Source organism: Centrocercus urophasianus, unplaced genomic scaffold (assembly GCF_019232065.1).
Source record: "Centrocercus urophasianus isolate 14NV4802_14NV808 unplaced genomic scaffold, USGS_Curo_1.0 seq_17, whole genome shotgun sequence".
Lineage (NCBI taxonomy): Eukaryota > Metazoa > Chordata > Aves > Galliformes > Phasianidae > Centrocercus > Centrocercus urophasianus.
The window spans coordinates 12571471-12596592 of record NW_024884722.1 but is presented as its reverse complement, the minus strand read 5'-3'; the positions used below and the strand labels follow the sequence as shown (position 1 = coordinate 12596592).

At 52.0% G+C, this 25122-nt stretch overlaps 2 protein-coding genes across 4 annotated transcripts; one reads left to right on the top strand and one right to left on the bottom strand.

Annotated features, from left to right (window-relative positions):
- Positions 1-1773: 1773 nt before the first annotated feature.
- On the bottom strand, positions 1774-9238 carry DPCD (deleted in primary ciliary dyskinesia homolog (mouse)). Its single transcript, XM_042818134.1, has 6 exons — positions 9162-9238; positions 8812-8892; positions 8078-8202; positions 7178-7311; positions 3154-3256; positions 1774-1976 (listed from the first exon to the last, which is right to left on the bottom strand). The coding sequence occupies exons 1-6, from the start codon at positions 9223-9225 to the stop codon at positions 1872-1874; spliced, it is 612 nt and encodes a 203-aa protein (XP_042674068.1). The 5' UTR covers positions 9226-9238; the 3' UTR covers positions 1774-1871.
- POLL (DNA polymerase lambda) lies at positions 1883-20065 on the top strand. 3 transcript variants are annotated; one of them, XM_042818130.1, is made up of 9 exons: positions 1883-2659; positions 9574-9751; positions 9974-10271; positions 10916-11129; positions 14051-14374; positions 14944-15117; positions 16011-16139; positions 17836-18004; positions 18281-20065. In XM_042818130.1, the coding sequence occupies exons 1-9, from the start codon at positions 2615-2617 to the stop codon at positions 18643-18645; spliced, it is 1896 nt and encodes a 631-aa protein (XP_042674064.1). In that variant the 5' UTR covers positions 1883-2614; the 3' UTR covers positions 18646-20065. The 3 variants fall into 3 exon arrangements, with proteins under 3 accessions (XP_042674064.1, XP_042674066.1, XP_042674067.1); XM_042818132.1 differs by having other exon boundaries at positions 2350-2659; positions 10916-11072; XM_042818133.1 differs by lacking the exon at positions 1883-2659 and adding an exon at positions 9281-9309.
- Positions 20066-25122: the final 5057 nt, after the last annotated feature.

Genomic DNA, 25122 nt, shown 5'->3' with positions numbered 1-25122 from the left:
AACTTACTGCCAGCTTCCGTGTAGCTACGGTGGTGCCACATGTTCTCCTGGAGTCTAAGTGGCAAAATAGATATCTAAGTGCCCCAGGCACTGATCTACTGCTGTAAAAAGATGTCACTACTGGAACAATCTTCCATCTATGCAGATCTGTAAATCCCAAAGACAGCTGGTCCAGGATAACGATTCTGGAGGAGACCTCTGGGCTATAGGTAACATGGAGCTATTGTCCAAAAGATGGAGCTTTGTGTCAGGGGCTGCTAAATACTGTTGCTGTATTGCTTGGAGCACTTCATGCTCTGCATGTGAGAAGAGGCTTTAGGTACATGATTAGGCATGAGACACAAGACCAGAGAGATGGCAGAACTTGGAAGTGGGGAGGAAGGTCTGTGTTTTCTCAGATCCTTCAGTGTTCCAAGTCTTTTAATGAAATAGCAAATGGGGGGGGAGGGATGGAGATATTAAATATCTCTGACACAGTACCCAGAGAGAGGCTCTGAAGGATTGGGGTTAATACTGGGTGGGAGGAGAGGTACTTTATTGCACTGGGACTTGGGCAAGGCTCAGAGTAGGAATGAGCATGTCAGCAGATTATGTGAACAGTGTCCCTGGTGCATCTTGTAGCACATGCACCTGCAACATCGCTGCTGCCAGTCCTGCCATTCCCCTTCTGCAGCCCCTGTTGGTGGATCCTGCACTTTTCTGTTTGCTCTTAGGTTCCTTCTGGTTGAAACCTAGAGCAAAGCTACAACTCCATGGTGGTGCCAGCACTGGCTGGTTGAAGGATGCACACTCCCACCTCAGGTGACATTAAGGAATGGGAAAACCAGAAGTGGGGCTTGGCACACTGCCTCTGCTGACCTCTGCCTGTTGACAGTGCCTTGGGAAGACTTGGGTGCAGATGGGAGCTAAAGTTAGGCAGCAGGGAGGGTATAACTGAGGATGTCAGCAAGGCTCTGAGGAGTTTTTGTGATTTGAAAGCAGTGCTATGCTGGGAGCCCATAGCATGCTCACTTGGATTTGTTGTGGGCAGAAGCTTTTCAAATATGAACTGGGGATGAAAGGACATGCAGAACTCTAAGCACAGGGATGGTTGGTGCAATGAGGACAGTAGCCAGCTGCAGGGTGAGTTGTAAAACCAGCATTGATGGAGTTATCTCCGTGCACAGGGTGCTGTCTTTACAGTGAGGCTTGCACTGGGGCAGGTTGGGGCCCACTCCTGCAAAGGATGTGGTTTAGCTACCCTTGAGTTGGCCAGTGGCTCCTGTCACCACATTCACCTCCATGTCATGCAAATGAAGGCAGCTGCATCTGAGTTCCTTCACTCTGCACAACAGCCCTGCATCCTGCACGTCACGTTGCACGTGGCTGGTCATAAGGAAGCAGCTCTTCACCTGTTTCATATGCTGTGCTTGCTCAAGCCTAAGCACTGGAGCTGTTGGCAGAGAAACCAGAGTCACCAGAACATCGTCTTAACAGCATGGAGGACCCTGTGCAACAGCACAAGAGGGAGCTGCTTCCAAGCACATTCCAGGCAGGTAACAAGTGTGAGGAAAGCGTTCTTTTTCTCCTCCTGGGGAACTACCCAGCTTTCATGTTGCTTCTCCCACTACAGGATGAGGAAAGGGCAGCTGACTGCAGCTGTGACGTGCTTTTTTTGCTTGCTGCAGCTTCCCACAACTAATAGAAGGATTATAAATGTCTGTGTAAATGAGGCAAAAAACAGACTGCCTTGCAGTTTCCCTGGGCCTGCAAAAATCCCTCTGAACAGCTCTATTAACAACACAACTTGTATTTATTTTGCCTTTTCTAATAAAAACCATGAGGCTGCAACAGAGCTGTCCCCGATACCTCAGCCTCTTAGCAGCCACAGCCTATTGGGTCTTGCAGTCACCATCCCCACTGTTTGCTGCCTTTATCTTCTTCAGCTCCTTCTGCAACTCTTCTTCTGCAGCCAGGATCTCCTTTGGCTTCTGGTACTGTGGAACAGAGAAATGCCCATAGCACTCCTGTTCAGCCTCTGCTCCAAGCAAACTAACTGGAGCGAGGCTGTAAGCAGCAGGGTCTCCATTAGCACAGCTCTTGCTGGGTGTAAACTATACAGCTGGGCCCTCTTGACAAGGGAGGTCTTTCCATTATCAGCTACCTCTAACATGGGCTTGGAGAGGTGGTGCCCTCCTGGTAGGGACATCTGCCAAGATCTGGAGTGTCAGTTACAGTGCAAGTAAAACTTCCTAATTGCATGTGGAGTCTTGGCCTCCACCAGCACCTCTGGAATATCCTGGCAAGCTGTGTTGTGTATATCCCTGGTGTGCTCACTGGTCATATGCTCACACGTGTTTTATATATATAATCTCCATTTTTTTTTAAAGGCAAGAAAAATAGGAGTTGCAGTTCCTCTGACCTCCCCTCAGAGCCCTCTTGCCCAGCTGCAGTTTAGTGGTGGCTGCAGGTGCTTTTTGGCAAGGGTTGGGTGTATAGCAAACAGAAGCTCAGAAGCACTCAGGATGCGCCTCCTGGCCTGTTTCCCCTACACACCCACCCCCAGCTCTGCTTTGAGGTTTCCCTCAGAGAGGATGCGCTCTTGGTAGCTGGCTTCCATGTTTAAGATGAGCACATGCTGCTCAGAAGCATGTCTGCCTCTGGATGCTCTTTGCAGCAGGTAAGTGCTCATTTTGTTAGACTCTTAACTTCCACCATGTGTCCCTTCTCTGGCACAAAGCAGCAGGTGACTTTTTTAAGGCTGAGAGACCTCCAAGTGCAGCAGGACCTTGGAGTCTTTAACACTCATGCACATAGCATGAAAGCATGATCTGAGCCAAGACAAACTTTTTGTTGCTGAGAGAGGAGGCTTGCTCAGGCCAGTGGGAGGGGGGAGTACATGGAAAATAGGGCACTATTATAATAGACCCTATTCCACTTGCAAGTCACCTTGATGAGCAAGCAGGGCCCCTCTGGTGGCCTGGGCTGTCCTGGCCAGTGTCAGCATGTCCAGCATAATCTAAAAACACCAGTGACTGTGACAGAGAAGGGGATCAGCAGTGACCCACAGCATATCTCCCTGCTCTGCCTTGCTTCTCCGCATGTAAGAATTTTAACTTCTTTTTGGACATAAAGGGAAAAGCAAAGTGGTATTCTGTGTGGCTAAAACCTCACCGTGATGATCAGAGTGTTGTTAGCATGGGTGAAGCTCAGGGCAGCTGCATCTAGGGGGAGCTGGTATCGGTCCAGGTCAGGAATAGGAAACTTCTTGTAGTACCTACAATGCGATAAGACAGAAAAGAGAAGGATGGAGTTCCTATTCTCCTTGTTATTCAGCAAGATATACTCTTGCATCTCCACTGTGCCTGCCTTTGTTTCATGAACAAGGATCTGCAGGGAGCAGGGTCTCAACAGGGTAAATGCAGGGGGGAATGGACCTGTCAGGGTTGGCAGGAGAAACCTGTGCCATGCTGTGTGCCTGCTGGTGCTCCCAGGCTGGTGGGAGCACTGGAAACAAACCTCTAAACTGAGTATTGGAGCTGGAAAGCTCTGAAGAGCTTTGGTATATGGGAGCAGGCTTGGTCCCTCCAGGTTGCCCTCAAGAAGTGCCAGGCATAATCAGGGATAGAGCGCTCAGCCTTGCTGAGGGATGTTCCTTATCTTTGTGCCTGCTCATTTCCTTTTATTGCCTTTAAGTTACCTGTCAAAGTTCTTGTGCCTGTGACTTACTTTCCTGAGAACTGCAAGGTTTTATTTTGTCTCCCACTTGCTCATATCCTGCTTTGGTGATGTTGTGGCTCTCAGGCATTGCCCTGAGCACAGAGCTCCAAGCATACATGCCAACAGCCACCTAAGCCTCTACTCTGCAGCATCTCCATGCAGCCCCCATGCTGGCTGTGCTGCTGTTCTGTGCTCCCAACAACACTGCCCTGATTTCTATCCCAGTTTCCCAGTCACATCCAAGGAGGGGATAGGAAGGTTTCTGCCAGCTCCCTAACCATCTTGTCTCTCCATTTTCCACACTTTGGGCTCTGCTCAGTATGAAGGGGATATGTTGCTGATAGAAATTGAGGGGTTATAAGCTGTCTATGCTGCCGAGAGATTTCCTGCTTTGGGGACTAGAACCTTGTGGATCTTCATTCTGCACTTGGCCAAGATCCTTCTCTGTTGGCATGGCTTGCCCTGCATCTGCTGCTTCCATGTAGGATTGCAGTTGTTGGTCCTGTGTCCAACTGGAGGCATGCTTGGGTTTTTAGTCTCTGCCAGCAGTTTCATGGGGAATTCTCTCAAAGAACTGGCAGTCCTCTCCAAGGAATTGACTGATAGTACTGAGGTGCCCAGAGATGAACATGAACAGGCAGCAGTTGCTGTCATGCCATGAGGGGTTCTTCTCCATTCATCTGGTTGTGTATGAGGTTTGGCCTCCCTGGCTACCCTGCCCAAATTGCAGTTTATTTTCCAAGTCACGGTGAAAACAGCTACAAAGGGCAAATGGCCCTCCTGGTGCAGTGGGAGGAATGTACGCAGCTTGTTACCGCAGGGCTCAAACCGTTCTGTGTTGTCACTGCTGTCGGTATTTGGAAAAGGTGGCAGACATGGATAATAAGGGAGATGTCAAAGGTTAAACAGCAGAGATTAGATGAACACAAAGACATGTTAAGGAAGTGTTAACTTCTTACCGATTAGACCAAAAAAAAAAAAAACCCAAAAAACCCGAAGGAAAAAAAGCAGTACACAGAAAAAAAACACTGTTTCAAAAGGCCTTGGGAGTTATCAATGAAACAGCAGCATTCTGCTGCCCCAGGACTAAGGAGAAGGGAAGAAGAATGGCTTTGGCTGGCCTCAAACTAAAATCTGTGACAAGATCAAAGGAAACCAGATCTGCCTGGCCACCCCCTCCTCCTCCTAACATTACCACTGCCTCTTGCTACAATAATTGAATCAGGTTTGGCGTTTGGGGAGAAGGCTTTCTGGGTTTGTTTTTAGAGTTTAGTTTAATGGATTTATTTTACAGCAAGAGGTTTTAAGCAAATCCCACTTGAGCAGCCCTTGCCGTGGCCAGAGGGAATGGGAGTGACTGGTGGATGTGAAGAGCTCCGTCTGGGCTGGGAAGGTAATTTCTGCTGAAGCAGGGAGATTCTCTGCCCTCGTCTCTCACCCCATGGCCAAGGGCAGTATTGCACTCTGAGTCTCGGTCCTGGCTTGAGAGCCACAGTGCGTATGTGAAGTCACCTCTATTTTTTTCCCTACTGGAAATCCACTTTTTGTCAGCCTGTAGGGAAAACTGCTACTGGTATGCTGAGAATTTATTGCTGAGCTACTCAGTAGTGACTTGGCAACCCATCCTGATGCTTGTGCCTCTGGCTGGCGGTCAGCGCAGCTCTGCTGCTCAGAGGCAGCGTGGCTGACTTCCAAGGGTTGGAGAGGCTCTGAGGTTTCCTTTCTCTCCCATAGTGATGCACGCTCTCGCTGTGGCCGCCCCATGCCTTTGTTGCTATCTTGGAATTAGTTGCTGAGTGGTGCCTTGCCCTGGCCAAGACCCAGGAGAAATGATATAAGATATCCTGGAGCCTGTACAAGTACTCCAGTGCTGGAGTCTGTCCTGCTCCCCACTGAGGTGACTTTCAGCTTTAATTCCCAAAGCCCTTAACTTTCATCTGCAGGCCACAAGCAGCTTTCATGTCCTTCAGCTATCTCTGACACTAGTCTGTGAACATGCAGCTGCCATACGATTGTAGGACAACTCTATGTTATCCTGAGAATGGTACAAAAAACCTCAAAGTCAGGTAGGACACAGGTGAAACCTTAGTGTACGTTATAACCTAACAGCAGGCAAAGAGGTTCCCACATGCACACTGCTATTAGTAGGATGGGAAGTAAATAAGCTTGCCAATAATAGCTGGGGGTTGGACTTAGACTCAAACAGTACTGCTTTCCATGGGTACCCACTTGTACCTGGTGAGAATCTCACTCATCTTTGCTACTCAGGTTCCCCCATTCTTTTATTGCAAATCCTTCTCTGCGGATTCAGGACAGAAACCTACTGTATTAGAGCTGAATCTGCTTTCACAGAGCAGACCTCCCCTTCCTACTGTCAGCTTCCTCCTGCTTTTGAGCATCCAGGCGTGCCTGTGTACAGAGCTCAAACTTCCCCTTGCCATGGTCTCTGATGTGGTAAACCACTGTCTGAAAACTGTGGGTTCTGCTGTCCTGAAAGCTGTTCAGTTCCCAAGCAGAGCGAGCTCCTTGCCAACAGCACCACCTACAGCCAGCAGCAAGGAGCGTTGAAAGAGGGCAGGGTGCAGGCCGGAAAGCAACGCTGCGGTTTTTACCCACGAACCTGATCCTCCCGGGTTCTGCAGCAGTGCTGGGGAGGAAAGGCAACCAAAGGACAGGCTGCCCAGCTTTTTGTACTGATGTATTTATCCCAGTCTGTAAATAGCTTTCACTGCCTGTCCAATATTCTCTCTTGTTTTCCTAACACTCCCTCCTTGCTATCTCTCCCCAACACTACCGCTCATCCTGGCCTATTCCACTGAGGCAGTTAAGGCTTTGGGGCACAGTGCATCTCATTCTGTAAGAGTAGACAGGTAATGACAAAGGTTAAACGATGCTTAAGAGGCTTTTTTTCCCCTCCCTTCTTAGTTTTCTTTTGGTAGAATATTGTGGTGCTTGCCTTTCTTAGATTGCCTGTATTTTTTCTTGCTACCTCCAGAACAAAAACTATCATTGTCATTTGACTACAGAGTAAGTTTTCAAAGGTGCAATCTGTCTGAGTGCTCAGAGCTTGCACTGTGCTTACTGAATTCTGCAGGTCCATGCATTCTGAGATACAATGACTAAATCAAAGTACTGTGTCTCAGGAAGAGGATGGGAAGCTCTAGTTTCAACAGGTCTGCAAAGGTATTATTTCCTTTCTCTTTGGGAATGATATTTGACAGGAACAGAACAGACTAACCACCTTGGTACTGAACTGTGAGATAAGTTTGCAAAGTCCACTTGTTGAGCCTGAGGGGCTTTTTGCTCAGTCTGAGGCAACTGGAAGTGGAAACTGCAGTTGGCACGTCTCTTTCTGCCTAATGTATGGCTCCTCGAACAAAGGCAAGAGAGGACATCAGCCCTCTGCCAACACCACCCTGCCCTCTGTGCCAGCCCACCCCGAGGGACTTTCAGCACTGGCAGTGCTGTTCTTACTGACTTCTTGTTTGTGGTCCGGATGACACAGCAGCGCTGCTCCTTCTCCACAGAGACACTGTAGACCTCCTTGGGGTAGGGCAGGTTACGGATCCGCCACTGGAAGCTGGTCAGGGTGTCCTTCCTCATGAAAACAGGCTACAGCAAACAAGTACCTTTAGCAAGGCCCCTCCAGCTGTCTCCTCTCTCTTCCTTGTACCCTTTCGCTTTTACTACCCCAAGAGGCTCCGTATGGGACTATTTCTTCTTTTCCACTGGATTGTTAGGGAACAACTCAAGAAACTGCCAGAGCACCTGTTTTGAAGGGCTAGCACTTACTGCTAGCCTGCTCTGCTCTGCTTGTAGGCAGAAGCTAGAAGCAGAAGCTGAAGGCATTTACCAAGGGAGTCCCGCAGCAGTGTTACAGTGAAACTGGGCCTCTGCCCCAGTCTGCTGCGCAGAGCTGCTCTTGTGTTTCAGGTCTATAGAAAAGAAAATGAGAGACTAAAACCTCTGCTTCCTACACCGGTGGGACAGGAGGTTAAAACAGGCAGTGCTGTGTTGAGGAGCAGCTCGTTACATACTGCCTCTGTTGGCCGTCCCCATTATCACCTCACTTTCTATCCACTGATTTGTCCTGACTCTTCCTTTCAGCCTACCTTTTTGGAAGCTAGCACAATAGCTGGCTACCACAGCAATGCAGTTTTTCTATTTATATGGACCACAAATCTCCTGAAGACCTCAGAAGAACCTACACCATGCCCTCTTTCTCCTCAGACCTTTGGGATGCTTTGGAGTAGAGCGCTGGGCAGGTTAAGGCTGTCTCTTGGGGCAGTGAGTGATCTACAGACTACAGATTACTGCTGTAAGCACAAGGCTAGGTAGACAGTTTTAGGTGCAGTGGTGCCTGCAGACTCTTACATACATTAGAGCTGCTTTCCTTTATGAGCTGTGATTCCAGTGGTCCCAGGAGAGGTGAAGTTGGGTCTCCCACTTCAACCTGCCACTTGCCAGTGCCCCCGAGGGTGTTCTTCTCTCGCCACCTTCTACCTGTAGAAGGGAGAAGAGATTTTGTTACTCTGTTTCATATTCAGAATTCCAGCAAATTACCACCAAAGCTGTGCAGCACCCTAAACTGAAATGATAACAAGCCTCTTTCCTTAATTTCAATTATTTCCACTTCGGTATAAGTGGATCAGTTAGCTGGACTACTCCCAGATCCAAGAATTGTGCACTAACTGCCTCTTTTTTGCTATTTGATATTGAAGCCATAGTAGGTTCACAACAGATGCTATGCCGCAATTGTGGTTTTGGATAAGATCTGTAACCAACACCTTGTCTGTCTGTGGCCACAAAAGCCACCAAAAAGCACGTTTCACCCCAGCACGTGCCGCAGCCCCTGTCTGGCTGTGTGAGCTGGCAATCCCGTTCAGTGCAATTATGTCTGCTGTGAGTGACGAGCAGTTTGGGAGTGAAGCAAGGTTTGCTCGAGGAAGTGAGAAAACTCTGGGTCTAATCAACCACAGTTATGTCCCTTCAGAAGGAAGTGGGAGCTCCAGGAACAATTCTTTCTGGAATATTTAGGAGCACTTCCTTCCTGCCCAGACAGTGCCTTCCACCACTCCAGCCCTGCAAATACTGACCTACCACTCCACTTACTCACTAACTGGCCAGTCTTCATGTCATACTCTTCAACCATCTCCTTCCCATCCTCAAACTGGTAGTGGATCTTCCGCTTCCCTAGAAGTAAGGCAGGGTTGAGAGTCAATAGGAATAGGCTTACTCCTGGGAGTAGAGCCCCGTCCCCTCGCCTGGGACCGCACCCCCTCTCCCGGGACCTCGTCTCCTTCTGCGAGGGCAGCAGCGCAGGGCCGTGTCCCCACGTTTGCAGACCCGTTTCCTCCCTTAGGACCCAGGCCGCGCTCTCTTCCCGCAGGGCCGCCCGAAAACGCCCCGGCTGGGAATAAAGGAGAAGGCAGGGCCCCATCCCGGCTCGCCGCTTCCGTTACCGTCCTGCACCAGCGCGGTCTTGCTGGCGGCCCGCAGCCTCTCCAGCCAGCTCGGTACCGCCATGGCGGCCGGGGCCCGTTGCCACGGCAACGCGACCACTTCCGTCGCCGACCGGAAGTGCTTTCGGCCTCTGCCGGCGACCCGTAGGTGAGCGCGGCCTACCGCGGCGCCTGGGCCCGATGCCGGGCTCAGGTCCCTTCCCTTCTCCTCCCCTCTCTTCCCCTCCCCTCCGCTCCCCTCCCTGCGTGCCGGGGCCTTCTGTCAGCCCTCGGGGACCTCAGGGGATCGCTTCCAGCCCCGGAGCTCGGTTCCCCAACAATAACAAACCAACAAAGTCTATGAGCAAAAGGTGCAAAGCTTAAGTTGTTCTGATTGCACGCGGCTCTTCTCAGCAACTTTCTCCTTTCTTAGCGCTGTTCAGCAGCTGCAGCCTCACAGCCTCACTGCTCCCCAGGGGAGCGAGGCGCAGCCCGGCCTATGGAACCGCAAGGGATTGTCAAAGCCTTTCCCAAGAGGAAGAAGGTGAGGGATGGCTCAGGGAAAAGCGTCCCTCCAAAGATCCCGAAAGAAGGAACGGAGGAGCCCGAGGGTAAGTCCCTGTGACGTGGTGTGGGATATAACGGCCGCATCCCAGCTTGCTGGCTGAAGGTTCTGTGCCCCAAAAGGCTTCTTCTGGCCCCCGAGTGCATTTTCTGTAGAGGTATGGCTGGCTTGCTTCAGTGTGCCCAGCCGTGGTCTGAGATATGTAGCCCATTTGCTTCAGGATGCTGTTTCTCTGTCGCTGATCTCCTGTCCTTGTGCTTTTCCTCAGCGGAGTGGCTGAAACCAGTCGCTGCCTATGTGTTGCAAGCTGGCATTGGCCAAGCTAGGGCAGAGATCTTCCACAAGCAGATTGTCCAGAATGGGGGATTTGTACACAGCCGTCTCTGCTCGGAGGTGACACACGTCATTGTAGCCGAAGATATGGACTGTGATCGGGCCTTCCGGCTCCTCAAATTAGCCAAGCTGCCTTCGAGGTTGCAGCTGGTGAAGGCATCCTGGCTCAGTGATTGCATTAGAGATCAGAAGCTGCTGAATACCGCTGGCTACAGTGTCTTTATCCCTCGGAGGTAGGCAAATACCATGCTGTTTTTCCTCCATGTAGTGCCTCAATCCTAAATTGAATTGCACTAAAATTTGACCTCTGCTCACAATCTCAGACTACATCTCTTCACGGCTCCCTTGGGCATGGCTCAAAATCCTTTTCTGCCATACAGATAGTGAAATTTAGTGATTCTGTGACTGGTTGCCATTCTATGTGGTAGCAGAACTTGGAGCAGAGCCCAGAGTGCTAGTAGGAGTCTTGTTGCTTACTGCTGGTGATAAAGGCTCTTCTTAATCTATCAGTGATAGAAAGATTTTCTTATTTTTTTTAGAAATACTGGGGGTTAATTACTGTTTCTTACTGCAGATGAAGAGCAGAGAATTGACAACTAGTCACAAGAAGAAATAAGGAGTGGAACAGCAGCAACCACATTTTAGGGTCAGAGTGTTTTGATGGAAGTGCAGAAGTGTTTTAAGGCTGAGGTAGATTGGAGTGGAAGTTGCAGTTCAGTGGAATGAATTGAAACTGGGGGGATTGAGCCAAAGCCAGAATAATCTGGGAGTAAAATTCACATTGTTTGTTTCATTCCAAAATATGTGTAAAGGTTTTTTGGACAAACTTCTTGGAGCTCGTAAGTACTCCTCTGCTAAGGTGTCTGATCCATGGCAGGTACCGGGAAGAGGGAGAACAGCAGCAGCAGTTCCTGGGCAGTGAAGAAATCCAGTCCTCAACAGAGGAGAGTGCAGCAGAACCAAATGTTAAAGCACAGGTGGGGGATTCCTCACAGCAAAACCTGGGCAGCCTGGCACAGCAGCAACCGTCTGAGGTGAGGCTTCCCATACAGGCTCTGCTTCCTGTGGACAGGTCCTGTGTACTACTTTTGGTAAGAGCCTTTCTGCAGGGCTATGATTTTCTGAGCAAAGGGATGTTTTGGGTTATTTCAGTGGGTTGATGTTGACAGGCTTGGACTGTAGATGTGGCTACTGCTTCTCTTTATCTCTTCAGATGTTTTAAGTAGAAAAAACACCCCTTAAATTCCCATCCCTATCAGAATATTTCTAGCTGAAGCAGTCCAGGTGCTCCTATCAGGCCAAGGCTCACTCCAGTGTTTCCCCTGCCTCTTTTTGAGCAGTATCCCCTGGCTGAGAATATCTCCCTTCAGGAAGCACTGATATTTCATCTCATGTTCCTGCCTGAGCCACACTGACACATTCTCTGCTCCTTGGCAAGAATTCTGTTCAGACACATGTGCAGTGGATCAGATTGCTACTAGAATGATTGTGATGGTGTGCTTAAAATATCTGTGTTGGGGTATTGGTGGCCTGTGCTGTGAGTCAGCTTCTCCAGGTCTGCCGTCAGCTTTGTCGTCTTTTCCTGCGTTTCTGTCCAAGTTTGCTGAACTCTTTTCTGTGTTGGCATTATCCAGATCTATCTGCAGCAAAGTCACCCGGACCTCTTAGAACATCAGCTACCTTGTAATGCTGGTAGCTGGTGCTGTGTTTGCTGACTTGGCCCCAGATCGTAGGTGCTGAATTTGTTTTACGAAGCACTACAATTACTTTCTAGTTGGCATCCCACCAGGGTCACCTTTATTTTAGGCTTTCCTTTTTCATGAACACGTGCCTGGGGGATCTTTTCTCCCCACGTTTATTGTCTAGTATGACAGGGTTGGCTACTGCTTCTTCACTGTATCGCCTTTGCAATTACCCTATCTTTGCCATTTATTGTAACTCCAGTGGCAGTCATTAATAACAAATCTCACACTTAAGAACAAGAAAGGGACTTCTGTGCTGTTATGGATCCTGTGGCAACTGTCCTCCTTTCTTCTCATGTTTACTTGTGGTGGTCAGACAGCTGATGGAGTCTGTGGGAAGCCTTGCTGCCTTTTTTTCTTTTAAATCCCCTCAAGCAACCATACTTCCTGTTGGTCTGCATGCAGAAACAGTATCTGTAGGCACCTGAGTAAATTCCCTTGGTCAAAGCTTAGGGCTGTGTGGGTTGAGAGGAGAAGCCACTGGTTCTGCTCTAAAGGCAGTACCTAACACTTAAAAAAATGACACCAACAGAGAAGCTGAAACTGAAATCTTAATGTGGAAGTAGCATCCATTTAAGCACTGAATGTTTTTTAGCATGGATGGATGCTGTTCTCTAGGCAGCAAGGAGCGTGCCAGTATATCATACTGAATGGGGACTGCTCTGAGAATTCGGGGTTTGGATGTGAACTCAGCAGAAGTCCTGTTGCCAGTCGGGCTGTAGCAACTGCCTTGTGATTGGCATCAGGTTGCTGTAGTTTTCTACAAGGTAGGAAGTGGTGCCAGTTATTCACTTATGGAACCCTGTCACTGTTTGCTCTCTGTCCAGTGAAGTGTTGCCTCAGCCACCAGGCTCAGGCTGCCTTTCTGGGACAGACAAACCCGGCACAACCCATTCTCACCCAGCTCTGCAAGCCACCTGCTGTAGGATGGTGGAGTAGCTTAGAAGCTCACAAGGCTGTCGTTTTGTATGCGTGCTTGTAAAAAGTCCATCAGCTTTTTTGGCAAAGCACAGAGATTCTGGGGTTTATGTACTGTTTCACCTATGTGACACTGCTGGCTGAGAGAATGGGAATTGCATGCTCCAGCTGCAGAGTTGTTTACATTGTGCTGGATAACATGCTCCTTAAATGCTTTTAAGGGGCTTACTAAGCGATCTGAACACTCTGAGGCTTTGCTGCCCTTGGAGGGAACTTTGTCTTCAGGGAGTTGCATACAGGGTTTCAGAGCAAATAAAACTACTTCAGTCTATCAAATCCTCAGTCTGACCCAATTTTCAGAGTTATAAAACAAGATTACAAAAGGGAAAGCACAGGAACATCCTGCCTCTTCTGCCTAATGGCTTCAGCTCTGTATCTTGCAGGGACTTTGTTTGCAGGCCTCCCTAACCAGCAGGAACAGGTTGTAAAGATGTGGCTCTGCCTTAGGCTGATGCTCTGCAGAAACTCATAACGGGACTTGTGTGCAGCGTGTAACTTCAGAACAAATCCCAAACAGCCCTGTTTCTTTCATATTTACTTCCATGGTACAGGAGCTCATATATCTCCATAGACTCCTGTGTTTATACATAAGGAGAGAGGGGGACCCAAATGAGCAAAGCAGTCTTCAAAGCCTCTGTTCAGCTTCCTCCTTCTATCCCTTTTGTTCATTACCTGAAGCCAGGGGTCATTGTTTCTTAAGTCCACACAGAGGCATCCTAATGCTGAGAGTATCAGCAAATGTATACATTGGTTCTTTCTTCTGTCACTGAGGAATGTGGAGTCCTTTGTGGCATTCCTTCCTTCCCCTTTTCTCTTGCAGATAGCCACGGGGAAAATAGGGAGGGGGGGGGGGGTGTTGTAATTTAGTACCCTGTTAAGATTTTGTCTGCAAAGTGAAAACAGAGTACAGGGCGTATCTCCTGTGATCTGCATGGTGGGGTGGAAGGCACAGAGACTGAATGTGAGAGATGTGCCTATACAGACAGCAGTTCAGCAATAAGTTCCCCAGTGGGAGTGCGTGTGTTCTTGGGTTGTATCTGAGCTGCAACCTCTGTTCTCCTGTGCTTTGTGAGATGTGCGTGTATTTTCAAGGGGTGCCTGGGTAGCTTAGAACATTTAGAGCTGTGTATGCATATAACTAACAACTTCCTGAGATGGCAATTTGAGCACTGCATACCCTGGAGGTTGGTTAGCGCTCTGACTTCCTACTCCCAAGAGCAGGCTGTGCTAACGGGACATATGTGAGGCATGCACTTATTCTCACATGACTGCTTTTCTACCTCTCCCTAAAGAAAGTCTGTGATGATGAAGACAGCGAAGGAGAAGATGCGAGTGTCACTCAGGGAGATCTGGAAGCACTGATTTCTGGCCACTATCCTGTGAAATTGTCAGAGGAGACCAGCGGCAGCTCTTCCGCAGTGGCCCAGCCTGTCAGCAAGTGGGTTTGTGCACAGTCCTCCCACAGCAAGAAGGAGAATCACAACCAGTGCATCACAGAGAAGCTGGAAGTGCTGGCAAAAGCCTATTCTGTCCAGGGGGACAAGTGGAGATCTCTGGGCTACATTAAAGCCATCAATGCACTCAAAAGCTACCACAAACCAGTTACCTCCTACCAGGTAAAACACTTCCCCAGAGTAGTGGAACAGAGAGATGGACTCTGCATCCCATCTTTTTTGTAAGGCAGATCTGTTCCTGTTTCTGTGTGAAGTAGCTGATCTTCGTGCCTTGGGAATTGTGTTGTAAGTTGTTATTTAGCGAGTTGGATTCGTTCACCACCAGCAGAATCTTGGAATCAGAGCCTCTACCCCATATTCAAACTCAGAGCCTCTTAGGGTAGGATCTGAGCACCCACGAGGTAAATGCCTTCCCTAGGTTCAAGGCAGGGCCATTTCCACTTTCCTCATAAACCTCAGCAATGGGCTAGCATTGGAGATAACATATAAAATCAGTTGAATCTGGAGCTGGCTGACTGTGACAGCCCAGCTGTTCAGTATGGTAGTGTTTCAGTCCTGTTCTGCATGCTTGTCTTTTTTCACTTGGCATTGAACCTATGTCAGCCAGATCTGAAGATGAGCAGCTCACAGAACTAATCCTGCCGCTTAACAATCACTGATCTGACTGGGTTCTGAGTGGTAACAGCTCCCCAGCTTGTGTGTGGCTTCTGTCACCTCTGATTTCTTTCCAGGAAGCCTGTAAAATTCCTGGGATTGGGAAGCGAATGGCAGAGAAGATCCTGGAGATCCTGGAGAGTGGACATCTGCGCAAGCTGGATCATATCAGTGAGAGTGTGCCTGTGCTGGAGCTATTTTCCAACATCTGGGGAGCAGGAGTCAAGACAGCTCAGATGTGGTACCAGCAGGTAAGTTTAGAGCTTTATGCAGTGGCTCTTGGGCTGTGATTTGAGGACTGCTTGTGAGTACAGCGGGGAAATTACTTTAACAAATAGTTTCCGATTGCCAGTATCCACAGATAGGATTCAAATCTGCATTAATGGGAGTAATTGTGAGGCTGGGTCCTGTTGTGGGTGTATTTGGGGAGAATGGAGTGCAAGCAGCCAGGACTGAGTTTGGTTGTGGGGTAGACGGCGAAGATGTGCGATAGGAAGAGTGGAGGAGGACACACACTGTCTATTCTGTTGCCATCACTGCTTGCAGACTCATCTCTGCTCACTGAGTGACACTGTTAGGAGCCAGCCTTGAGCCAGGATGTCTTGGGTGTCAGTCCCCAGTCCAGTCGCTGCCCTGTTGTCCTGGCTGGCTCCTATAGCTGTTAGAGCAGCCACCCACCTTGGTGTAAAACAAGTGACAACATGAGCCTGTCCAGCCCTCTGGTTAAGTTCCTTCTCAGAAGGCTCATTGTTTCCTGAGCATTGATCAAGTGAAGCCTGCCTTCCTGTAGTGTTTTGCTTGTGAATGGCTTCTTTGCTGTCTAAAAATATGCCTGTGTTTCCACCATCGGCTTTCCTTTACCTGCACCACTTGATGTCATTCAAGCTGTAAAGAGCACAGAAGCCTTAAGAACAGAACCCTTCTGTCAGGTTCAGTTAGCTTTGAAGTCATTGTGGGTGGAACTTAGGAGTATGTGTGAGGATTGCCTAAGTATCTTCTTTCCAGTAACGAGGCTGTAATCTCTACATGCAATTTCAGAAACTGTGACTAGCCTGGTCTTGAGACAGGTTAAATTCAATCTGCCCTGGTGCTAGTGGAAAGCATTTGAAGAATGAGGTCTCAGCAGAGGTGTGTTCTGCACTAGGGGTTCCGGACGCTGGATGATGTCCACACGAAGGCGTCTCTCACCAGCCAGCAAGCCGTGGGCCTGAAGCACTATGAGGATTTCCTGGAGCGCATGCCTCGGGAGGAAGCTGCAGAAATAGAGCAGACTGTGAGTAGCTTGCCTCTGAGCCCTTGGAGTGCAGGAGCTGCTGGGATCTGACAGGAAGTTGCAGGCTGTGGAAGTGTCCCTCTGTTATAGCTGAGTTCTTGAGCAACTTCTCTGAGTTTGTCAGTGCTTGGGTGACTGCTCTTGGCTATAAGCCCACCAAGCACTTACTTTAACCTGTGAGAACGATCAGTTTGAGTGCTTGGCAAGAAGGAGGATACTTCCCAGCTGTCAGTTCCTCACAGTGCTTCGAAAAAGACTAATGTGGCATGATGGCTCGAACAGGTTCTAGCTCCCCTTTCCTGCCTCTCATCTTCTCTGATATCTGGTTTTGGCCAAAGGCCTGAGCTGATTTCTCTGATGCTACTTCTCCAAATGAGTCCACGAGCATTCTGTGAGCTGGTTGTTGGTGTTGAGACAGACCTTGGATATCCTTGGTAGAAGCAGAGGGGATCCAGGCACAGAAGGGGGTTGCTCACTCTAGTAAGCCGTGGCTCTCCAGGACCGTGGGGTGCTAAGTCAGTGTACCCTAATGTGAGCAGAGAGGAGCTTGGGGCTCCGTCATTGCTACCCCTGTACTCTCTGATCACCATGGAGGCAGCAAGCAGCGTGACCCTGTCACTCGGCCACAGGGCCTGGCCACAAAGAATACCCTCCTGCCAGGCTCCTGCTGGGGTGTCAGTCCCGTATGCCGGATTAGCCAGTTTGGTTGTGAGTGGTCCTTTTCCCATGCAGGCTGGTGTGAGGAGCTGGCTCTTGGGGCTGGGCCTATTGTTATCTTGATGGGATTACTGTGCTCCCCTCCATACACAGGCACACACCTCTGATCCAGGCCAGGGAGAGAGAATAAGGGATTAGTCACTGTCTGTGCCGCCTGTCACAGTGAGAGCTGATGAGCTTTTAGGCTTTTGGGTGGGGTTGGGAGTTTTCTAGAAATCTTCATTTAAAGCCAGAAGGGGGGCAAGGACACCAGAGGAGGGCTTGCTCCGCATGAGAAAGGGTTGTGGCTTCTTGAAGCACCTCTGGGGCAAAGGTTAATGGGTTTATCTCTTGCTAATGAAGGATGATCCCCAAGAGTGACAAGGGACTGTGGGCATGGACACTACCTTCCTGAACCTCAGCCCCTTGGCCTCGTCACTGGGAATTGCTGAGCCCCTAATTATTTGCTGCCAACAGGGTTATTGGCACAATCAGTCCAAGAATACTTCTGTCCAAGAACATGGGAGCCTTTCTTAAGCATTTAATGAATGAAGCCATCAGAACTGGTTCTGTCCATGCAGAGTGAGAGCTGGGATCCAGCCTGGAGGGGGCTGCAATAGTGGTATCTCTGATGATGCTGCCTCCCTAAAACTGCTGCATCTTCCAACTTGTCCCAACCTAGCTGCAGCCAGGCCTTCCCCAAGAGCTGATACCAATGGCCAACTTGTGGCAGCAGCCTAGTAGATCATTGTGTTTTGGCAGCGGGCTGGGCATTTGCAGGACTGTATGAAAGCCATCCCAGCACACGTGGCTTCTGACAGCAGGCCAGTCTTCTCCTTGGGGCAGTTTGCCATGCCTGCCAAGTGTCAGCTCTGTACAGAGGCTCTGGAGCTGCAGGACTGGCTGAGGCAGGTGCAAGATCATTTGCTGTCTGGACAGAGAGGGCATTAAGAGAGTAGTCTGTGACTCTTCTCCCCTCTTTCCCCCTCTGTTCTTGAAGGTCAGACAAGCAGCCCTGGCCCTGAAGCCTGGGCTCGTGTGTGTGGCATGTGGCTCCTACCGTCGTGGGAAGGCCACCTGCGGAGATGTGGACGTGCTGGTCACTCACCCGGATGGTCAGTCCCACCGTGGGCTGTTCAGCAAACTGCTTGACAACCTCCACGAGAGCGGTAAGAGGGCTGGGGGCTGGCACATGGTGCTCGAAGCTGGTCTTAGCAGAGCCGAGCCAAGGAGGGACTGAGGTCAGAGCTACGCATGAGTAGCATTTGTTGAAGGGCAGGTGATCGCTCCTCCCGTCTTGGGAGGCCGTCGGGGCTGAGGCTGTGTTGTTGTAGGGACCCTGCAGCACACCGAGACGCCTCAGCTGCTGCCTGGATGGTGGAAAGTTCAGAATGGGGATTCCAGGTCTGCTGCTCAGTCCCCCTCTGCCTGCTCCCTCTCCTCAGGCTTCCTGACAGATGACCTGGTGAGTCAGGAGGACAACGGTGAGCAGAAGAAGTATCTGGGGGTGTGCCGCCTTCCTGGGCCAGCCCGTCGTCACCGCCGTCTGGACATCATCGTGGTACCTTACAGTGAGTTTGCCTGCGCCCTGCTCTACTTCACCGGCTCGGCCCACTTCAACCGCTCCATGCGTGCCCTGGCCAAGACCAAGGGCATGAGCCTCTCAGAGCATGCTCTCAGCATGGCCGTGGTGCGAGGCCCTGGTGGTGTCAAGGTGGCATCCGGCCACGCTCTGCCCACCCCGACCGAGAGAGATGTCTTCGCTCAGCTGGGGCTGCCGTACCGAAAGCCCTCGGAACGGGACTGGTGACCCCGGTTGGCAGCCAGCACTCCGAGCTGTGCTGATGTTTTGAGGGGTGCTGGCTTCTCCAGCGCTGTTCTGTGGTGGCTGTGAACTGGGTAACGGATGGCAGCAAACGGACTCCTGCTGCTAGCAGAGCTTTGTGGCTTCACCCAGCAGAGGGCGTAGGCTGGAAAGGCTGCCCGGCGTCACGCGTCTGCCTGTGCCTGGTTCTCAGGCAGCCCCTGGCTACTGAAGGGGCTCACTGCCCATCAGCTAACCCTGGCCTGGCTCTCTCTAGGGAAGCTCCAGAAGGCTGGCTTGGAGATCGTTATGCCAAAAGCCCTCCTGGTGCTTGAGTAGTGGGGGAGAGTGATGCATCTTCCTCTCTGTGTGAGCACAGATGCCCCATAATCTCTGTTCTGAGCTGTGTACGAAGGCAGCGGGGATCCTGCCTGGCCTGGAAATGAGCCCCTTTTCTCTGCTTGCTGCTGCTGGCATCTGCTGCTGTGAGAACTGCAAAGGTCTCCCTGTGCTGCTGCTATGTCTTCTCTCTGTCTGACTTGTGTTGTCCAATGGGTCTCATTACACAGTGCCAGGCAGCTTCCCCTGGAGCCAGGTGAGCCCTGAGGAATATGTAAAAACCCAGTGTGCTCCATCTACATGTTCTCAGTCCATCGTGTGCTGAGCATCCTGCAGTGCAGAGTGCTGCGATCCTCCTGGCCTGGGCACAAGGGCTCCTTTCCCCTCTGTGCAGGAAAGAAAAGGCCCTTTGGCTTCAGGGTGACTGTGCTCAGGATTGTAATGGTGCTGAATGTAACCTGGAAAGGCTGTGTGTTTGGTGCATGCAAAGCATAGAAGCAGAGAGAAACACGGATAATTCAGTGTTAATCCGGGCAAAGCAGAGCTTTCCCGTTTTTTGTGTGTGATGACCAGGAAGTCACCTGGTCTGTATTGATCAGAGCCAGTGTGTGTGTGCACATGTACAGGTGTGCTAACCCCTTCTATTCCAAGGGAGTGAATTTTGTTTCTCAGGAAACCTCAACTATTTTTATATTCTGGAGATGAATTTTGTGGAGGCTTTCAGTGCTCTGCGGCATCAGCTGCTGGTGAGGCCAGGGTGTTCCTGCCTCAGTCTCTGGGGCTAATCTGGCCTTACACTCCCTTGTCTTGTAGGGGACCTGGCCACCCCCACTCCACACTTTGCTGCATCTTTGTCACGTGCAGGGATGAGCTGTGTTTGCTGCCAGGGCAGCCACTAGGCCATCAAACCTGGCTGCTGGGGAGCTGCAGTGGGGCCTGGGCATTTGCTGGGGAGGACTCAATCCAGGCGGTGTCCTTGGTCAGCCCAGCCCTTGTACAGAACGCCTGGTGGAAACGAATGTCTTCTGGCATGCACTGGTGCTTTGAAACATGAAGTGTAATAAATCCTTTCTCTCTTTTTCATCCAGCTCTGGGTGCCGTGGTGAGCTCTTCCTTGGGGGAATGGGGCTGCCCCTCTCGCCAGAGTCACAAGCTGGGGACAATGCTACTGGTGGGGGAGATGCAGTACTGCTGTCCCCCATCTCTTTTCCCTTTGTCCTTTCCTATGGGGCCACAATTCATTCTGTGGTGCCAATTGAGTGCTGCAGCAGCCATGCAAAGCTGTGGTCTGGCTGTGTCTGCTTTTACAAAGGGGGAGGGCTGGGGCCGTTCTCTGGGCAGCGCAACTTTCATGGGGACATGAAGAATTCCTGCCAGCCCCCTGCACTCTGAGGGAAGGGTCTTCTGTCTGTCCCTGTCCTCCCATCCGTCAGCTCCCTGTCCAGGAGCTCTGGAGAGGACAGAGAGCCCTCCCGTGGCCAGCAGCAGCTGCAGCTGCGTGGTCCAAGGATGGGGCCATTTCCCCTGCAGATGCAGCACGATGGCCCTGCCGGTCACCAGGAGTGGTGCTTCTGGGTTCCAAAGGCTCCCACTTCCCCCTTGTGCTGGGCCAGGCAGAGCAGCACCAGTGACTGGATCATGCTGGACTGGGCAGAGCCTCCTGCCCTGCACGGAGGGGACAGAGCACCCGTTCTGCATCTTCTGAGTCACTTGCAGACCTCAAGGTAGGGATTACCTCCACTCTGGCATTTCCCAAAGCCAGGTGTGGCTCTGGGACCACTCCTCTGCCTGTGCAGCAGAGCAGGAGCTGGCCACTACGTGTCCCCAGCCCAGCTTCTGTCTCTTCTAATGTCACGCAGAAGAAGGTTCAGAAGAAGGTTCAGGCTCAGGGCCCCAACGGAGCTCCTGGGGTGCCTGGGATGGGTGTATGCCTGTGGGTGCTGAGCTCTCAGGATGGCTGCAGACAGGGTGAGCTTTAAGATTGCTTTAAGCATCTCCCATGGGGTGTTGATTGGTTCCTGCACCCCAGGAAGGGCCTTCAGTGCTTTCCCCCTTCCTGTCCTCCCTGGCTGTGAGTCCGATCATCCTGAAAATTAAAAAGAAACCCGAACACAGCAGCACTTGAAGAGACTGAGTGGGGACAGGCATTGAGTTCCTGCCGCAGAGCCCCTCGCTCCCACTTCTGCCCTGTGTGCCCCCAGTGTGGGCACACTGTCAGGCACTTCCTGTCCCACCCAGCAGCTCTCTCTGCCCCCAAAAGTAAAAGGAAGAAAAAGCCGTGCTGAGTCACAAGGCAGCTCTTCCCACCCTGCTTCCTACCCCATGGGGGGGATGCCTCACCCCCTGTGCCTGTCCTACAGGGGGCAGAGGGGTGCAGAGGGGCCCTTTGGGCTCCTAGCGGTGGCACTTTGTACCATGAGCAAATATTTGCTAATGGCAGCACGGCCGGGAGAACCTAGCGGAGCTGCTCCCCCCGCCGGGGCAGGCAGGGAAATGAATATGAATTTATCATGATTAGGTGAACCCAGCAGGGAGAGCGGGAGAGAGAGGGCCAGGCAGGGAGGGGGCGGGCGAAGATGGATCTGTGCAATAAAATTAAATAAGGACACCAAATAGAGTCGCTGCTCGCGCGCCTGCCCGCCCGCGTGCGGGGCCTCTCCCGCCCTCCCTCGCTCCTCCGGCTTTGCTGATTTCTCTCTTTCCTCAAATTTATGAGGCCAATTATGAAGATGAGGTTGGAAGTTCTCAGAAGTTCACTAAATGCAAAGTGCGGTCCCTGCTGTTCCCATCAAATTAATTAACCGAGCGCTATTGATGGCCGGGCGACGTCGGTGCGGCGTGGAGCGAGAGGGAATGGCTGCTGGGGTGCAGCTGGGGGGGACGGGGGACCCTGTGAGGTGTCCCAGGGCAGCAGCCGTGTGCCCGGTGCACCCCTGCCCATAGGGGTGGTTCCTGGGGGTCCTACACAGCCCCTATGTCTGCTGTGTCCCCATAGCAGTGAGATACATGCTCTATGTGCGACCTGCTGGGATGCTTGTAGGTGGGAGATGCAGAGCCCCAGGCTGAGCTCAGCCACCACCCAGCCAGCCCTCCCCTCACTCATTTTTGGGGGAAAACAAACCCAAAGCAATTATGTTGCTCAGAGACACCTCACCCCTGTGCTGCAGCCAGTGCTTGAGGCTGGCAGGGGACGGTCCCAAGCCCTTTCAGAAGGCCTGGTCCTGAGGCCCCGGATCAAACCCAGAAGGTCTCCATTTGCTGCTCTGCCGCTCTGTGCCTCAGTTTCCCCCCTCCTTGCATTTCTTGGGGCTGTTTGCTCCATGCATTGCCAAACCAGCATCCCAGTTTCCAGGGAGCGCAAAGACACAGAGAGATGCCCCCCAGAACAGCCTGATTTGGCACCAAATATTTGTGCCATGGATTGCTTGCACTATCCAGGCATGAGAACCTTCACCCCACAGTGCCACGAGGTCTGAGACCACGCAGCCCCCCCATCCCAGGGCTGTAGGGCCGGCTCTCCTGCTGCCCCGTCATCAGTGAGCTCTGCTTGGGCCACACGGCGGCACAAACAGCTGCGTTTACAGAGGCGTTTCTCTCCAGCAGAGCCATAACTCAGCTCCCGTCACCACGGGAAAGGGGAGGCAGGCTCTCCAGTCTCCTCGGATGGGAGACGTGTTACTTGCCGATAATTTACCTGCTCGTGTCAAATCGAAAAAAGAAACAGCCCGGCAGCTCCTGGGCCGCTGACGCTGGGCTCAGAGAGGGAAAAAATCAATCCCAAACCCAAAGGAGCGGTTTGAGAGCAGCCGGCTTTGGGGCCGGGCTCCCTGCCGGCTGGTGCTGTAGGGCTGAGCTCGCAGCCTCGTTCTGCCCCGCAACCGGCCCCAGCCACGGCCCAGAGCTGCGCAGGTGGGGTGGGAATGGGAGATGATGACGAACCTCGTCGGGAAAGGAGGCGGAAATCAGGGAGAGGTGAGGGGACAGGCAGCAGAGGGAGCTGGAGGACCGGGTAAGGGCAGCGCGGGGATGCCCGAGGTGGAGGCGGCCCGGCTCCGTGCAGCTCCTTGTCTCGGGGATGGGATGCCGGGGTAGGAGGTGGGTTGAGATGGCGCAGTGACCCCAAGCCAGGGGCGGGCTCAGCCCGTGCCCGCAGCCCGGCTCCTGCACCAATCCCTGTCACCTCCTCCAGTTTTACTCGCAGCGAGGTCCTGAGCCGGCAGCACTGAGCCTGGAAGGACGCTCATCCCAGCAAGGGGATTTGGATGGCTCTGTGACCATCAGCAGCAGAGCAGTGAGCCATCAGGGAGCGGGAGAACCTGGTGCAGGTACGGCAGAACCTGAAATTGTCCCCCTGCTCTGCTCCCTCTGCCTCCTGCTGAGCCCCGGGGTGCAGAACTCACCAATTGTTCCTGCAGTCAGCACAGTCTGCCTTCCCATTTGGCAGGCCATGCTGTGGGTCTGAGCTCTGGGGACACCGATCCCAGCTGCAACCTGCCGCCCTCCCACCTCCCTCCCTCTACCCTTGCCATTCCCAGCAGCAGGAGCCAATTCACAGCCATGGGTGCCACGCTGGGACAGTATGGCCCCTGGAGCAAGGGTGGTCGAAGGCACTTGCTGCTCCCAGGAAGCAATGCCCACAGCAGGAAGGTCTCACTTTTGCTGCTGTGCCAGGTCCTGCAGTGGTCTTTGTGGTGCCTCCAGGCTTCTGCTGCTGTGGTCTCTGCCATTCCGGATGGGAACTTGTCATGCTTTTCAACAGATAGCATTTTTCTACTCCCCATTTCCCATGCAAAGCTGCAGCAGCTCACAAGAGATGCGGCAAGACCCCCCACCCTGCTCCTAAGATTGTACCACTGGGACACGCCAAGAGATCGCCATTGAAACACCCAAAGGAGGCACCACTGGGACACCTCAAGGGTTCCTATGGGAACACCATTGGGACACCCCAAGGATCCGTCAAGGGGACACCCCAAAGGGCCATCACTGGGATGCTCCAAGGAGACACCATTGAGACATCTCAAGAGGACATTATGGGGACGCTCCAAGGAGAAGCCAGTGGGACACTCCGACGGCCAGCACCCACAGCCACTGGGGGATTTGGGTCTGGGGGGGCCCTCTTGCTCATTCTCCGTTTTCTGCCTTAATTAGAACCCGGAGAGACCGGGCGAAATCGCATTAGCGCGGGGCCCCGGTGCGCGGAGCCATCCATCTTTTTTTATTACAGCGTAATGGGGCTGCTCGCGAGGCGCCGTGCGATTTGTCACAGGCCTCGTTCCCTGATAACGGGCATTTGTCATCACTTTCTTCCCGTGTTAATGTCATCATCGGCGGGCTGACAGGCGGACCCGCGCAGGGAGCGCTGGCGACAGACCACATCCGTCAACCTAATATTTCCGTGGCTGTGGGGATCGGCCGGGCTGAGCGCACGCATTAAGGCGCTTATGGGGGAGAGAGAGGGAAAGGGAAAAAAAAAAAAAAAAGCTAAAAAAAAAGCTAAGAAAAAGAAAAAAAAAGAAAAAAAAAGAGCCATTTTCATTCATTAAAATGTTGGCACGAGCGAGTCACTGCATGGGACACAGCCATGGCTTTCTGCTGGAGGACGCAGCATCTCCTGGATCGCATCTGGGGCAGCAAAAGGTCTTCGGTAAGAGGGGAGGAGAATAAGTGGGGTGGTTCCCCACCATGTCCCACCCCAAGGGTTTGTGCCAGGGCTCATTGGAGGTGTTGGTGGGGTGAAGTGAGCAGCCTCAGCCCCCATGGGGTGATGGGAGGGAGGGGAAACCCCCAGTCCTCCCACCAGGGACCTGACCCCGGCCTGCTGCTGATGATAATTTGTGGTTGGGGGCACTCAGGGCTTCGCCCCCCAATATTTGGCTGTTTCCATGGAAACTGGGGGTGGGGATAGGGAGAAAGGTGCTTGGGATCATGGGTCTTCATGGGGGGGGGGTGTGTGTGTGTCATTTTCAGTTCTTTTCTATTCTTTGGGTAATAACGCAGAATAAGGATTTTTAATTTAATGTCTGTATTTCTAATAGCTCTGCAGGGCACCTGGGGGCTTTCAGCCGGTGCTCCCAGCCACTTCTGCCCATTGCCTCCCCGGCTCTGCCCTGCACATCCCAGGACATCCCACCCTCTCCCAGGTTG

Excerpts from the sequence above, each read along its gene's own strand:
- POLL (XM_042818130.1), top strand. The coding sequence starts at position 2,615 with ATGCTGCTCAGAAGCATGTCTGCCTCTGGATGCTCTTTGCAGCAG. Across the intron at positions 10,272-10,915 it reads AGTGTCTTTATCCCTCGGAG|GTACCGGGAAGAGGGAGAAC; the intron begins GTAGGCAAATAC and ends GATCCATGGCAG. Across the intron at positions 11,130-14,050 it reads GGTCCTGTGTACTACTTTTG|AAAGTCTGTGATGATGAAGA; the intron begins GTAAGAGCCTTT and ends CTCTCCCTAAAG.
- DPCD (XM_042818134.1), bottom strand. The coding sequence starts at position 9,225 with ATGGCGGTACCGAGCTGGCTGGAGAGGCTGCGGGCCGCCAGCAAGACC. Across the intron at positions 8,893-9,161 it reads GACCGCGCTGGTGCAGGACG|GGAAGCGGAAGATCCACTAC; the intron begins GTAACGGAAGCG and ends CCTTACTTCTAG. Across the intron at positions 7,312-8,077 it reads TAAAGGAAAGCAGCTCTAAT|CCTGTTTTCATGAGGAAGGA; the intron begins GTATGTAAGAGT and ends TGTTTGCTGTAG.